The 16,092-nt window shown below is 29.8% G+C and overlaps 2 protein-coding genes across 2 annotated transcripts; one reads left to right on the top strand and one right to left on the bottom strand.

Moving 5' to 3' along the window:
• Window positions 1-9,033: 9,033 nt before the first annotated feature.
• LOC112800558 (ethylene-responsive transcription factor ERF011) lies at window positions 9,034-10,393 on the top strand. The gene has a single exon (XM_025842887.3). It carries the CDS (start codon window positions 9,634-9,636, stop codon window positions 10,117-10,119), a length of 486 nt encoding a protein of 161 aa, XP_025698672.1. The 5' UTR covers window positions 9,034-9,633; the 3' UTR covers window positions 10,120-10,393.
• A 1,130-nt stretch (window positions 10,394-11,523) lies between these two features.
• On the bottom strand, window positions 11,524-15,100 carry LOC112800557 (CBS domain-containing protein CBSX1, chloroplastic). The gene is made up of 8 exons (XM_025842886.2): window positions 14,707-15,100; window positions 14,291-14,378; window positions 14,135-14,199; window positions 13,726-13,774; window positions 13,486-13,547; window positions 12,044-12,159; window positions 11,890-11,947; window positions 11,524-11,808 (listed from the first exon to the last, which is right to left on the bottom strand). Exons 1-8 carry the CDS (start codon window positions 14,884-14,886, stop codon window positions 11,734-11,736), a joined length of 693 nt encoding a protein of 230 aa, XP_025698671.1. The 5' UTR covers window positions 14,887-15,100; the 3' UTR covers window positions 11,524-11,733.
• Between the last annotated feature and the right edge of the window lie 992 nt (window positions 15,101-16,092).

Here is a 16,092-nt window from a genome sequence, read left to right on the forward strand (position 1 = left end):
AGAAGATTTCCTTACTAAGTTGGGTGAGTACTTAGTGATTAAAAGTCTAGAGAGTGAACCTAATCAAATCAAGTTTGGGTGGAAGTTTGATTTGTCTCTAATAGGATTGAGTAGAATCTTTGAAAATTAGTGTTTGTAACTTTTAAGAAATATAGTAGAACTGTGATGAAAACTAAATGTAGGCCACATTGCATATGGTGATTAAATCAGGATACATGACTATGTCATTTACTCTACTCTGTTTTGTTTCTGTTTTTATTCGATATGAGACAAAATAAAATTATCTCCTACATAATTTGTCCAACAGATGTCTCAACAATTTCATGTATTGAAAAGTAATCAGTTTGCTTTGTTATTAATCAATCGTTAAAAGACAAAATAAAATTATTTCCTATATAATCAATATTGTAGACTCTACAGCAACTCTGATCTAAATCTAATTTGAGGTTAAAATGTACAAATTTAAAAGAGGCTATAAATCCAACTTTTTTTCTTTAAACCATTGGGAATCTTCAAATAGTATTAGTTAAAGAATTTAATTTTAAGGTATAAAATAGTTTTACTCGTACATTTAATTATATCATATGAGGTTAGTAAAAATAATTATTTTTTATTTTATTAAATATTAATTATGTGAATAACTATCTTAAATAATTAATATGGTTGAATAAGTGTGTAAAATATTTATATTGTCAATATATTAAAATTAAATTCTTAATTAAAATAAAACATTTTTTCTACTTTTAATGAATCATCAATATATTTAATGTATTAAAAATATAAAAACTTAACTTTTCTGTTAAAATTTTTTGCTTGGGTATATTTAGCTAATATTTTCAGGATACTAATTGTTAGCAATATTATATATGCATGTGTGTGTCTGAAAGCTAAGGAAAATTATTAATAAAAAGCCCTATATAATAAGCAGATAAGACATCAATTGTGGTATTAACGTTTTCTTTAAAAGGGTATATATTTATCGATGTGAGCGTTGTCGTCTTTTTGTATTATTGCAATCAATGTGATTAGCTTACACATGCAATATCTTATCCCATCAATATATATATATCATAGTCCATGCTCGTCGTGCATCATATATATTTATATTATTTTAAATTAATGCATAATTAGTGTAGATGAATTTTGTACTAATAAAATAAAGTATTATGCTTGTTTGTCTGTGTAGTTTTGAACTGGAGATACATATTTATCCAAAAACAAATAGTATTGGGCTTAGCATATTTTTTTTAAGAAATAAGTAATAAAAAATAAAACAGTAAATTGAGTTAAAATCGAATGAAAACCTCTAATTTAGAAAAACTTGAAAATAAGAAAATTGGGAAAGGTTTGAAGGATGAACAAAAATTAATAATATTTAAAAAAATAAAAAATTAATTAAAACAGTCAAAATTTATTCTATATTTTTAATTATTACTCACCTTATTTAGTCACCAAAAAAAATTACTCACCTTATTTTATATTTTTAATTACTACTAAAATAATAATTAAATAATATATAATTATATAAAATTACAAATATTAAATTAAATAAAATTAATTAATATTATTGTCTTTCTAACTTTACTATAACAAAAATCTCTAAAACCCTGCCTTCCAAATAATAAAATTTAGTATAAAATTATTATTTTGATCTTTAATATTTGAGCCAAATTATAATTTAGTTCCTAATATTTCAAAAATTTTATTTCTATTCTAAAAAATTTTAAACAGATTCAATGTTAGAAAACTACCATTGTATTTATAGGAGCGAAAATACAAAAAATTGATATTAATAAAAAAATATGAAGAATGGCACACAAAAAATACAAAAATGACAGTGATTTCACCGCAAAGAAAACAATCTATCCTCTTTAAGGAGGATACCATAGCTCTGATATCATGTTAGAAACAAGAGACTATAATTTGTGTATTATTTAGTGTATTTAAGTTGTCTATTCAACTTGTCTGGAATGATACAATATAAAAGGGTATTTATAGGTACTAAAATAATCGTAATAATAAGGACGTAATCTCCTAGAATAAATATTCATATATACTAAATAATACTAATTGATCTTAATTGATTCTAATTATATTCTAACATCCCATTCAAACTCAAGTGACAACTTGAGTTTGAAACTTATTTAAAAATTAATACAACAAAATAAAAGAAATGCATAAACTAATAGAACGGATGCAGACAAAACTGCCGGAAGAAAGCGCAGACGGAACTGCCTCTGTCGGAAGGAAGCGCAAATGGAATTGCCGCTGTTGGAAGGAAGCGCAGATAGAACTACCGCGGATGCAGACGGAACTGCCGAAAGGAAGCGCAGATGGAACTGCCGACGGAACTAGGAAGCGCAGACGGAACTGCCGCTTGTCGAAAGGAAGCGCAGACGGAACTGCCACTTGTCTGAAGGAAGCGCAGACGAAACTGCCAAAAAGAAACGCAGACGAAACTGCCACAAGAAAACACAGACGAAACGCAGACGAACTATCACGAGAAAACACAGACGAAACTGTCACGAGAAAACACAAACGAATTGTCACGAGAGAACGCAAATGGAACTGCCGAGAGAGAGTGAAAACTATATGATTTCTTCATGAGAATAGGTAAGCAGCTGATGAGAAAAAAATAAGCTAGTCGGTGAGGTGAAAAAGCATCAAAGGAGTGTCAAAAGAGAAAGAAGAATGGCACATAAAAAATACAAAAACTACGGTGATTTCACCGCAAAGAAAACAACATATCCTCTTCAAGGAGGATACCATGGCTCTGATACCATGTTAGAAACAAGAGACTATAATTTGTGTATTATTTAGTATATTCAAGTTGTCTATTCAACTTGTTTGAAATGATACAATATAAAAGGATATTTATAGATACTAAAAGAATAGTAATAATAAGAACGTAATCTTCTATAATAAATATTCATATATACTAAATAATACTAATTGATCCTAATTGATTCTAATTATATTCTAGCAGTTGTCATATCATTAAATTTGATACAAATAGTTAATAGAACGAATTACATAGACATTAATAACGATTTAGTTAAATCATATATACTTTCATATATTAAAAAAACATAACCAATTTTTTTTATAATATTTCTTTTTCTCCTTTATTTTCTATCTTATTATACAAAACCTTAAAACCTAACAATCAATAACTAATGCTCTAAGATAAAAGAAAAAAATATATATATTGGTGATTGTTAATAAGTCAATTTTACTTACATACTGAAATGAATGTTATTGACTCTTCAATATGTGAATTATTTGTATCAAATTTAATGATGGAATAATATTGAATCCTCCTAAAAAAATGAGATTGAAATAGAATGTATAAACATTTTTTGAACTGAAATAAAATATTTAAAATGTTAAAATTCAAATTAAAATTTAAACCAAACGTTAGAGATCCAAATAATACTTCAACTTAAATTTTATAAATGGAAGTTAAATCCTCCAAATTTTTCTTTTTTTTCCAAAACTCTTAAAAATCAAATTCTTAAATACACTCTATATAAGAGTAAATAATCATTTTTTATTATCGAACGTTGATAAAATTGACCACTAAAAGTTAAAACTAAAGTTATACCCATACAAGATAAATTTTATTCGAAAAAATGACCAATTTTTTAATTTTTGTTAATAATTCTACAAATATCCTTCTCTTTTTCTCTTCCTTCCTCATCTTTCTTCTATAGTCATCACTACTTCTGCTGTAAAATTTATCATCCCACCATATCTCAATCAGAATGCGAATCTTAATCTCAATTTTTTTTACTAATTCTTCAAATTTTCTCAACCACAGCTTTACCGATTTTTTCCTCTTTGAATTCGATTCAAAACCTCAAGTGATAGATCTTAAATTCGACCTCGAAACATCCAAAATCCTGCCTCAAAGTAATTCCCAAATCGACATGAACAAGGCTCATCGCCTCAATAAGAAACTTCAATGCAAATCTTGCTCCCAAAGAAGAAAATCAAATGGATTCAATCAGGAATCCAGATCCGAAACCAAAGGTTGTGAAACTCTTTGTTCATCATCAATAGCAGCAGCAACGACAACAATCAAAGCCAGAAAAAAAAAGCACTACAGAGATGTTTGCCAAAAGCCGTGGAAAAAATTTGTTGTATAGATTTATTATATGAATAAACGAAGGTCTAAAATGTGGCTCGCAATCTCTGACATCGCCATCAAAGCCGCCAAGGCCTAAAAAACAAAACTTCTTGTTTATATGAGATACATACAATAGTAAACACTATTGTTTGTGTTTCGATTTGTGTTCTTATTAATTGTTTTCTTTTCCGTCCCAAACTCTAACCCTCGTCAACAAGACTTTTCAGATCTTCAAAATATTATAATGGATTTGGTTATCAATTCAACAAATTGGAGTTTCAAAATTTAAAGTTAGGTGAATCCAACGATAATAACAAATACAAATTTTTTACCTTTTTTTTTATTGTCGAGCCGTTACGAGAATCAAAAGTACTGAGACCGGAAAGAAAATGAGAGAGAAAGAGAAAAAGAGAGAAATATTTATAAAATTATTAACAAAAATTTAAAAAACGATTATTTTTGTCGAACAAAATTTATCTTATATAGTTATAACTTTAATTTTAATTTTTATGAATTAATATTATCAATGTTTGGATCTTTTATAATAAAAAATAATTATTTACTCTTTCGTATAATTATTTGTTCATAAAACCCAATGAATTTTAATATGTTTGTTACATTTCTCTCTCAAAACAAACCAAATTAGTAATTTGATCGGTGGAATAAACTATCCCATTTTGGTGGAATCACATAGTTGCTGTATGCTTTGGACAAATCCAATTGAAGTGACACATCGGCAAATTTGAACTTAGCTTCATTAATTAATATAGGAACTAACTTTACTCCACATGACACTACTGTAATAACATTTATGAGATTATGTCAATAATTAAAGAGTAACAAAAGGCGAAATATTAATAAGCAATTAATTAAACCGGCCCTTAATATGATTAGCAGGCCACCAAGCTTTATACTTGGGTGGGCCAATGAAGTATTTAATGTTCCAAAAATACCCTTCTCTATGCAGATGAGAACAGAGGAATTAGAAGTACAAAATGGGGAATGAAGTGATATCGTTATTGCGTGGAGGGAAAGTCAATTGCTAACGGTATCTATCCACCGACCACCGACCTACCCCTCTGCCCACTCACAATTATAATATATTTTATTTTTATTTTTATATTTATATATTTATATCAGAGATAATTATGAAAATGAAACAAAATGTTTATCTAAAAGCAGTACCAAATAAAGAATATTTTTTTGGCCAGCCTGATTAATGCCCCTTTGAATTCCTTCAATTTCACTAACCCGCAAACGACAACACCCAACCCACACCCATTATACCGCTCACCATCATACACCAGATATTTTCATATTTTACTATTTTTATTTATATTATTTAATTTGGCTAATAAAAATTTTAAGACATTTATTATTAAGAATATTAAAAGTAAAATTTTTTGTTTAATTATTTTGTTGATTTTTATAGTTTTGCAAAATTTTTAATTAAGTTTTTGTATTTTTTTTAATTGAGTCTTCACACTAATTTTTTTTAATTGGATCTTTATATTTATTTTCTTTTATTTGGATTCTATATCAATTTTTTTTAGTTGAATTTCTATAAAATTAAATCAATTATTGATAAGAGAAACTTAATTAAAAAAAATTAGTAAAAAACTAATTTAAAAGAATATAAAAATTTAATTAAAAATTTCACAAAATTATAAGATCAAGAGAGTAATTCAACCAAAATTTTTTAAGTTTCAAAACTTGGATGTAAGTTGTAGAATTCAAGATTGTTTATAGTTCAAGTAGATTGATTAAAATGAAAAGAGTATCTTAGATTTTATATGTTTAAGTATATTTTATTGCAGTAATGAATGAAAACCGAAGAAACTTGAGTTAAAAAGCTAGAAAAAGATCTATATTTTTAAAATAGTAAAGTCTTATAAAGTAATTCCAACAAATAAAAAAATAAAAAATATATAGGACTGGAGAAATCTAAAATTACTTTGGCCACTAATACTAATACGAATGTAATTGAGTCGGGTCAGATTTGAGAAAAACAAGAATTAGTCTAATTAAAATTGATCGGTCCGGATCGAATTAAATCAAGTGGCTGTATCCAATCGAACCAATTAAATTTATATTGGATTAGTTCAAATAATTAAGTATTCGATTAAAATTAAATTTGTAAAAAATAAAAACAAAGAAAAATAATTTTATAACAATAAAAATAAAATAAAAAATTAGATAAATTACATATTATATTTTTTAAGTGAAATTAGAATTAAATTAATAAATGATATATATAAATTCTCATCGAATTTGGTCGAATTTTACGATCTCAATTTTGATATCTTGACAAATTAAAATTAGATATAATTGAATTTTATGCAATTAGGTTCAATTACTTATCAAATTATTAGATATTTATAATAATATTAAATTAAATCGAATTTATCAATAAATTATAATTTAAATGATATAATTTTTTGTTATTATCTAAAAATTTTGAGTTCAATTTAAAAGAAAAAAAAAAGTCAATCTTCGAATCAGAGAATAATCAATTCGGTTATAACTTGAATTATAACTTGGAAAACGGCCATCTCATATATTTGAAGTTGATAATTGTATACATATGTTTAGGGATGACAATATTACTCAAACTCGTGGGTATTTACTCCGTTCTTATCTGTTTATCGTGAGTAATTTTTTGTCTCTCATCGGAACAAATTTTTAGCGGAGTAAGTTTTTGAGAGAGACGGGACGGTGTCGGATTTAAGTAATACCTGTCCCTACTCGTCCCGCTATATATATAATATATATAATTTTAATATATAATATGTATAATATATGTAAAATAATTAATAATATTGTATTATATTTAAATTTTTATTTTAATTTATATTATATATGTGATGATGGTTATATAAATTTTAAAATTTAATTTTATTTATTAAATTTTAATAATTATAGAGACAAAATAAATATCCGCAAAAATAAATTAAAATTCAATATTTTACTATCTATAAATTAGCAAAAACCCAAACCTACCCGCCTCGTTCCGACCCTAAATATGTTTTCATCAGGCGTCAAAATAGATCAAGCACAGACCACTCCTACGATGAAGTTTATTAGCCTGTAATTAATGTATATACTGAGTACTAATTATAAAACCTGACATAGAATACCGTATTACATATCCCAATAGCACAGTCCATCGTCCTTATTTAACTAGCTAAATAACGACAACAACATACAATAATATATAAAAGATCAAATAACATTGTAGTCTAGTTAGTAGGATTAAAAATATTATTTAAAATATAAAATATATATTAAAAATAAATTAAACATCATATATATTATAAATATATAATAATTAATTTTAATATTTAATTTTAATGTATAACTAGCGATAAAAGAATTTATAATAAAATTTAGCATTTTTCATAAATTGATATGGATAAAGCTTCCACCATGTGATTCTTACACCATGACGAAATATTTGAGAAATAATTTATTTAAAAATGAATATAGTGTGAAGTGGTGGGATTCCATTATCCAACAAGAATAAATGAAGTTCATTTTTATAGTATTATATTTTAAATTAAAATATGGTTGGAAAAATTCGTATGTATGAAGATATAGTTCAATAATTTATGAAATGGTAATGTTAAAAAAATAAAAAAATAGTCAGAATTTTTTTATTTAATATTTATTAATTATTGTAATAATTAATAAATAATAAATAAAATAAATTATAATTATTTTTGATTAACTTTTTTTAATTATAAATATTTCTGTTATAAAAATACATCGATATTAATTAAATAAAATTAGTTTAAAAACATATCATTGGACCGTAGGCTCAAACAATACTCTATTCACGGGGAAGGGATTCCATAAAGGAACTATCATCAATCAACTATTCTTATCATAATTGGGATCTTTTACGTCTCTTTTTTTAGTTTTTCACAAGTTAGATAAATTAAGTATTAATTCGCTATAAATCTAAATTTTATTTAAAAATTTATTATTGATTAATAAATTATTATATATATAAAATAAAATTTAACTTTTAATATTTATTTAAATAAATAAATAAATTGACTATTTGAGTAAAATCTAAGTTGGTTATATTTACATCTCTTTTGAAGTAGTATAATAATACATATGAAAATGTCATGATTTCTATTGCAGGTAAAATGTTTAGCATTTTTTAATCAGAAGAAATGAAGAATATAGTAAATTTTTTGTATACATGCATAATTTCAACTAATTTCCAATATGTGATAAATTTTTAAAGGACATTAACTAATCTCTCATTGATTTATGAATATGATGAGCAGGTTTACAATTTAAAAATTTTAAATGCTTACTTATTTGTTAAAGTTTCTAAAAGTAATATAAATTTTATATTGAATAAACTAATTTTGAGTTTCTAACGATTGAATAAAAATAAAAAAATTGTTCGAAAATTTGGATAAGTAGTATTTTGAGTAATTTAATCATTTAAATTATTTGGAATCTAAAATTATCCGAATTATCCTAAAAACAAATTCAGTATAAATTTGTCTTCTCATATTTTATGTAAATCGTGAATTATCGGTTTATTCATGCATATAATTATTCATTGATTATAGTTTATTAGTTTAAGCCAACGATTTATTACCACAATTTGTACATGATAAATTGCTGATATTAATTTTGTTTTTATGGGAGAATATTTATATATCATGAAAAAAATTAACGATTTACATCTAATATGAGAAGATAAATTTATACTGGATTTATTTTTAGAATAATCAAATAGTTTTGAATTTCAAATGATTTAATGAGTAAATTACCCAAGTAATTTAAAGGCAATTTTTTATTTGTAAATGGGTAAAAAGAAGTAAAGTTGACATATTTCTATCGGTTCTTAGATGAAAATCACATGTTGTATGTATGTTGGTAATTTACGAGAGGGGTAATGAATGAAGGAAGAAGCATCTGATTTGATTTTGCAGAAGGCGGTTTATTAAGAGAAAAGGGTCGGTTCGTGTGATTAGGTGTCACAAATATCAAACGAGGAAAAAGGAAACCCATTCATTCATTCATTCATTCATTAATTAATACGCATAACAAGAAGAAGGTTTTGCTTTGTTTTTATGTCTGAAAGAGAAAACTTATATAAAAAAAAAAGAAAATAAAAAATAAAGGATAGTGATTTTGTCGGTGAATTATTATTTACTAAAAAAAAGAAAGAAAGAAATATAAAAAAGCAGGCAGTAGTAGCGAATATATTTATGTCGTAGTTAATTGATCCATGTTCGGTTACAACTTAGAAGTCTGGAGGAGTATAAAACAGAAGAAAGAGAGAGAAAATCGACGTGGAGGTTTACTCAGATGACAACCTTAGTGGGCAAAGTCCCATGAATGCTCTCTCTCTCTCTCTCTCTCTCTCTTTCTTTCTCTCTCCGTAACCTTCTTCTTCTTCTTCTTCTTCTTCTTCTTCAGCTATTAGCTTTGGCTACCGTGTTTTCTACTCGTTAGGTTTCTAGATTTCAAGAGAGATGGAGGGTGAAGGAGGTGAGAGAGGGACGAGGAAGAGAGTGGCGGAGAGTGGTGGCGGAGAGAGAAGGTATAAAGGGATAAGGATGAGGAAGTGGGGGAAGTGGGTCGATGAGATTAGAGAACCAAACAAGCGTTCAAGGATTTGGCTCGGTTCATACTCAACCCCTATCGCCGCCGCAAGAGCCTACGACACCGCCGTCTTCTACCTCCGAGGACCCTCCGCCCGCCTCAACTTCCCCGAGCTTCTCGCCGGAGAACCCCCTCCTTCCCTTGTCGGCGCCTGCGACATGTCCGCCGCTTCCATAAGGAAGAAAGCCACCGAGGTCGGCGCCAGAGTCGATGCCCTCCAGGCCGCCACTCTTCACCACCACCACTTAGCTGCGCCGCCGCAGGAGCTTATATCGGGGCGGTCCGGAGATTTTGCGGAGCGGGTTGATTTGAACAAGATACCAGAACCCGAAGATTGTGAATGGGAGATGAATTAAAGAAAAGAAGGGTGTTTTGGTTTTGTCTTGTCCCTTGTTGCTGCTGTTACGTTGTTGTTCCAACACGCTAACGTGCGCCATGGGAAGGTGGTGTAACGGCGGAGGCAAAAGGATAGTGATTGTTATTGATGAGGCCCAAGGTCCTTTTCGGGTGTGGATTAGTGTAACTCTTTTATCTTTTTCTTCTTCCTTGCTAGTTTCTTTCTTTCTTTTTTCTGAAGAAATTTTGGCGTTGTAAAAATGTTAAAATGTAAATTAAGTAGTGATTAGCCTTCTTCGTTGTTTTAGATTATGATTTATTTTGAATTATTGACAGAGGGTGGCCGGGGGAGTTGGGTGGGGAAAAGGAGAGAGAGGCATGCTAACCACTAAAGTGTGTCATAATAATATGATAAGATTTGATGAGAGAAGGGGGAGTTAGGTATTTTTCTGGTTCAGCACTGTTTTAGCCGAATGAGAAAATGCAAAAATGCTGTGCCCACTCGATAACGATGGATGATGCATGGGGTCGCTCTAATCGGTTTTGTCGTCCAAGCACCATTTCCCTCACACTCTTGTTGTATCCAATTCCTATATAAATATACATATTAGAAAGGCATGTGTCCATGTGAAAGCAAAATTACAGCTCCTCAACTCAATTCATTCATTCCATTAACAAATTGGCAGACGATTTCTGATTTCACTCTGAGCTGTATCCCATATCCTCTTCGCTAGGATCTATGACCCCTTTTGAGTTGTGGTATCCAGGGATTAGTCCATGATTAGCGGAGAATTAGAGATTTGCTACTTCTTGTCTTTCTTTCTTTATTATTATTAAGGCAGGCTTTGAGGGTTGTGGTCCTGTGTGGATCAGGATTACATCGTGCTTGACGTAAGTGTGTGATTGATCAATTAAAAAAATCTCATCATCTCAAAAGATGTTAAGATGCATAAGTGTGACTGAATCCGCCAAAAGGAGATTAAAAAAGATTCACACAAAGGCAAAAAGACAAAACTTACAAATTCAACGAGGGAGGGAACAAGACATCTTCCTCCACCTCTATTCTCAGGGAGATTTTGGCTTTATTTTCCCCAACGCAAAAGGAAAAGCGCACCGAATACAATTAAAGTAGATTTGTGTGTAGACTGTTGAGTGTAGACTATAACCACCCCTGGCTAGACCCTAAGCAATTTCAGAGAATGAATATTTTAGCAATTCAATTACCTATGTGATGGGCCATCAAGTCTTCGTTTCAGCTCAACAACTAACCCATTTTTAATGTTGCTGTTAAGTTGCATTGTAGGGGTAGATTTTTGTCTTTGACATATTCATGCAAGAGCCAAACTCACACCATCTTCAATGTCATTATCACCTAGGTGTGAATTCGTCTATTGTACTTTTTTAATACAATGGGAACATACCGATGATCAATAATAATAAATAATGATTTCACTTTAAATATATTGACAATGACAAATGTAAGTCTAGCAGCGAAACAATCTTAAAAGATATACATTCATGCCTAAGCCAAAATTTCAATAATTCTAATAAACGAAGCCAATCTTATGTGAATACTTGAATCGGATTACTGCACGAAATCTAGCAATAAATGTATTTTTCCAGTATTCTTGCTATCATGCTTTGTTTTGGTTAGTTTTTTTGAAGTGAAGTGCGGCTCTAACAACATTTCCTCTCGTGATAATTCCCACCTTCAAATCATTCACAGGCATCCTTCAGAAAACAAGGTAAAGAAATAACCAAACAAAATGGATCAGAAGAGCCATACTTACCAGCCTACCCTCGGCATCTACAACCGGAAGCCGTCGAAATTTTGTTTCCAGCAACAATCTAGACATAAATACATTAATTTTTCAAAGTACCAAATTAGTTAAAGCCACGTAGGATATCTAAAAATTGAACAAGTACAAAAGAAGGAAGAAGAACCTAGCAGCATCCTCGAGATTAGTTGTTTCCCTAACCACCATGGGTGCAGGGGTCATTAATTCGCCGATGACCTTGCCATTGGTCTTACTCAGCAGTTTCTGAACCTCATTGAATGTCTGTATACATACATATACATACACATGATCAAACACCACCCCAGAATATTAGCCAAACCTAGGTATCATAAGCTACACAATACTAATAATTTCCGAACTACTTGTAGTGTTGTACTATAATTTGGAATGCTGGTATTACCGTCCATGAGGGTTTGTCCCCCACATTGGAGGTATCATGTATAAGACAGACAACATTTGAAAATAACAACGGAATGGACAACCCCTGCATTTTTTCTGTGGCACCGTGTCTCTGTGGTTGCCATATTCTGTATGCTATCCACATCTATTCTACTTAGCTTTCCACGAAGATATTATATTTATTTATTTATTTCCCGCTCCCTCTTTCCACATGATCTTTCATTAATAGTGGATTGAGATTGTTGCAAATAAATTGAGCAATTTGAGGCAAACACAGGGAGGAGTTAGGTTAGATGCCTGCAGAGTCAGGGTTTGCTTGGCTTCAGGATAATTTGCACAGATCCCAACAAATAGATCAGGCTTAATAAGAACGAGATATATCAAATATATTACTTGAAACTTCAGAGCAAGAAACATAAAATACGTTCAACATGTTTAGCCACTCTGAATAAGTAATTTCCGTAAGCAACATATTATATAATATGTATTGTTATATTTAGCCAATACTGAATGAGGGGCTTTTTGATACACAAATGAGAACTTTCTCCATATCAAACCTTTCTTCCTAATTCACGATGAATGTAGCTACATGGATTTAATTAGTAAAGTATAATAATTAGTGCTAGTAATCACAAATCAGTAGTTACTGAAAATGAGATTATATCAGCTTATTTGAGAACTCAAACCTGCATCAACCCCTCATACTGGGATTAGTAAAAATACGGAAAAAGGGTAGTATGGTAGAAAAGGACAATAGGGAGAAAGAGAGTCACAGAGACCTATACTCGCAAATAAACGAACCCTCTATCCCCTTAATAAACACAAGATTTACTAGTCATTAAAAATTCTTACTCAGCTTGTATGAACCGAGAGAAAATGGAACGTAGCCAAGGTTATAAAGACCTCAATGATGGAGCGACAACTACAAAATTTGGTGTGGATTATTTAGGATGCAGGTAAGAATGCCCAGTTATATTTCATATATGTAATGGTAGTATATACTGGTTTTGCTTTTCCAGTTCACAGTAGCCTAGCTCTCCAAGGTCCAAAATACCTACCGAGTAAACTAAACTTAACTTAGTAATCTTAGAAGAAGGAATAAGACTACCAACTAGTTGCATTGAAGTCCAAAAAATGAATAAGAACAGCATGGATAAACTATCCGAGGAAAAGTAACTTTTAACATACTTTCCAAGAGCTGTCAACTTCAGGAAACATGCTGTTATCTTTTCGCCCATGACCTGCACCACCTGAAACCAGCACCACACACTTTCATTAAGCCATCAGGGCCCCGGTTCAGGAACAAGAAAAAAGCATCTGGGTTCCAAAACTTCACTGAAATCTGAAAGTTGCTAAATGACTCTCAGACAACACCTACCTGATAATATTATTCATATTATCCGATATTATTTCTTTGAATCAATTTACCTGATATTGAGTCCAGTGCTAACAAGTCATAGTCTGAAACAACACCAACCTGCAGAATATTAAAGAAGCTTTAGTTCCGCAATATTTTGCTGAATTAATTGCATCAATTTTTTTTAATAGAAATGAATGCTGTAAGGAACAAAAGCATGTGAGAATATTAACACATTCAATGTTTGTTATATTCACTTTCTAAGGAATCATTGCCTCCAAGTTACATCTGCAGAGCAAATGCGGCTATTGTAGTTTTCTTTCAAGCGAGTATAGCTCTAAATTTTACTTATAAGTCATAGTATTGTGTCTTTTACAAGCTGCTTTAACAGAAATTCAATAAAAATAGCAGAGATATAACTATATAAACATATTATCATGTGTTCAAAGTAACACACTAAAAATGGGTAAGAATACTCACTAAGTTCCAATTATCATCAATGACAGGAAAGCCAGTTATCCTATTCTCAACAAGAATTTCCAGAGCTGTTGGACAATAACATTCAGAAGTTCAAAGGTAAAAAATAAAAAGACAGGCATGAAATACGATAAAAGTTTAAACTACAAAGAAATATACCTTCATCCACAGTTGTTGTGGGCTTTACCACATGCAACTCCTCTTTCTTTGTCATAAAGTCACCAACTGTGTAATAACCACCTCTTCGCTGCATAAACACACCATGTGAAGCTTTCGTTACCATAATCTTCATCATAAATTCATATTAAGGTGGTGTTTTTTTCCCTAACAAAAAAGTTATCAGCCTTGGGTGCGGCAGAAGGTAGCATAATAGCATTAGTATTAACTTAATTAGTTAGTTATATCGGTTATATTTCTGTTATGGTAGGGTGAGTTAGTTACGCCTAGTTAAGTTAGTTGATTTCTGTTATGGTATAGTATGAAGCAATTGCAATTTAAACAATGCATCAAGCTCTAGTGTTAGTGTAGAGAGTACCAAATTGAAGAGAAAGGGGAAGGGAATAAGGGATCCATACCGAATTGGCGGTGAGGGTGCTGTTGGCAGCAGAAGGAGGGGGAAAGTGGCGAAGCCGAGGGAGAAGAAGCGGCAATCGGCGGAAACAAGGGAAAGAAGGTGGCGCGTGAGGTTTGGAAGGGAGGCGGCGCGTGGGTGAGGGAAAAGGAGGAGATGCGAGTCCAAAAGCCACCGAGTCCATAAATTCTGAGATTGGTTGAATTGCTTGAAAATTTGCAACTCACTCTGAAGTCTGAACCCACAAAAGAGAAGAGAGGGGGTTTTGGGTTCAGATATGAGAGCTGAGTGTGTATAATAAGATGCAATTGCAGAAAGATATTGTTTGAGTTGTGCTGTGTGTTATATATATGATATCACGCGATGCCAATTTCCCACCTTTTTGTTACCCCTTTTTTTCGCCGTCAGTAAATTGGTTTAGTTTGTAAAACTTTTATTTTTTAAAATTTAAAAGTAGGTTATAAAAGATTTGTTTGGACGTAATTTTCGAAAAAAAAATAATGATAATTTTTTAAGAAAATTTATTATAAAAATAAAAATAATTTTATATTTAGATATTTTATATAATTTTTTTAATTTATTAATTATATTTAGATAAAATAAGATAAAAGTATTTTTTATTTATTTATTATGTGAAAAATAATTTTAAAAAAAAATATAAATTATAATTTAAAAAATATTTTTTATTTTTTTAGTATTTTTACTTATACTATTAAAAATTTGTCAAACACACTAAAAAAATAAAAAAGATATTTTTTATTAAAAAAAGATTTTTTTATTGAAAAATGATTTTTTTTAAAAGATAGTTTTTTAAAAAGTATAGTATTTATGTTTGGTAAATCAAATTAAAATTACTTTTAGTAAACACAAGTAACAACAATTACATTTGGTAAAATAGTTTTTAAAATTTAAAAATACTATAAAAGTGTTAAATTTAAAAATTAGTTAATATATGAGGTTATATTATATTTTTAAATTTTGAAAAGCACAAACAAACTTTAAAAAGCTTCATCTTATGACTTAGACTGGGTTTGATAAAACTTTTTCAAGAGGTGCGTGTGCTTTTTTAAAAACACAAGCACCTCATTTTACCTTTGGTAAATTAAAAAGTCCAAGTGCTTGTGTTTGCGACTTTTAAAAGTTAGGGGTGCTTTTGAAAGCACCTAAGCGGGAGCTTTCCAAGGCTAGCTTGTGATTATCAAATTTTATTTATTTTTCCCGCACATGTTTTTCGCTATTATATTGCCATTGAAATTATCATATATTTCTAACTTCTCATCCTAACTTTCACAAATTCTAACACAGTCTTCATATATTTTTTATTTTTCAACATAATCTTCACAAATTTCAACACAAATACATCTCTATCACATATTAGATATGAACTTCT

The sequence above is a fragment of the Arachis hypogaea genome, chromosome 5, assembly GCF_003086295.3.
Source record: "Arachis hypogaea cultivar Tifrunner chromosome 5, arahy.Tifrunner.gnm2.J5K5, whole genome shotgun sequence".
NCBI lineage: Eukaryota > Viridiplantae > Streptophyta > Magnoliopsida > Fabales > Fabaceae > Arachis > Arachis hypogaea.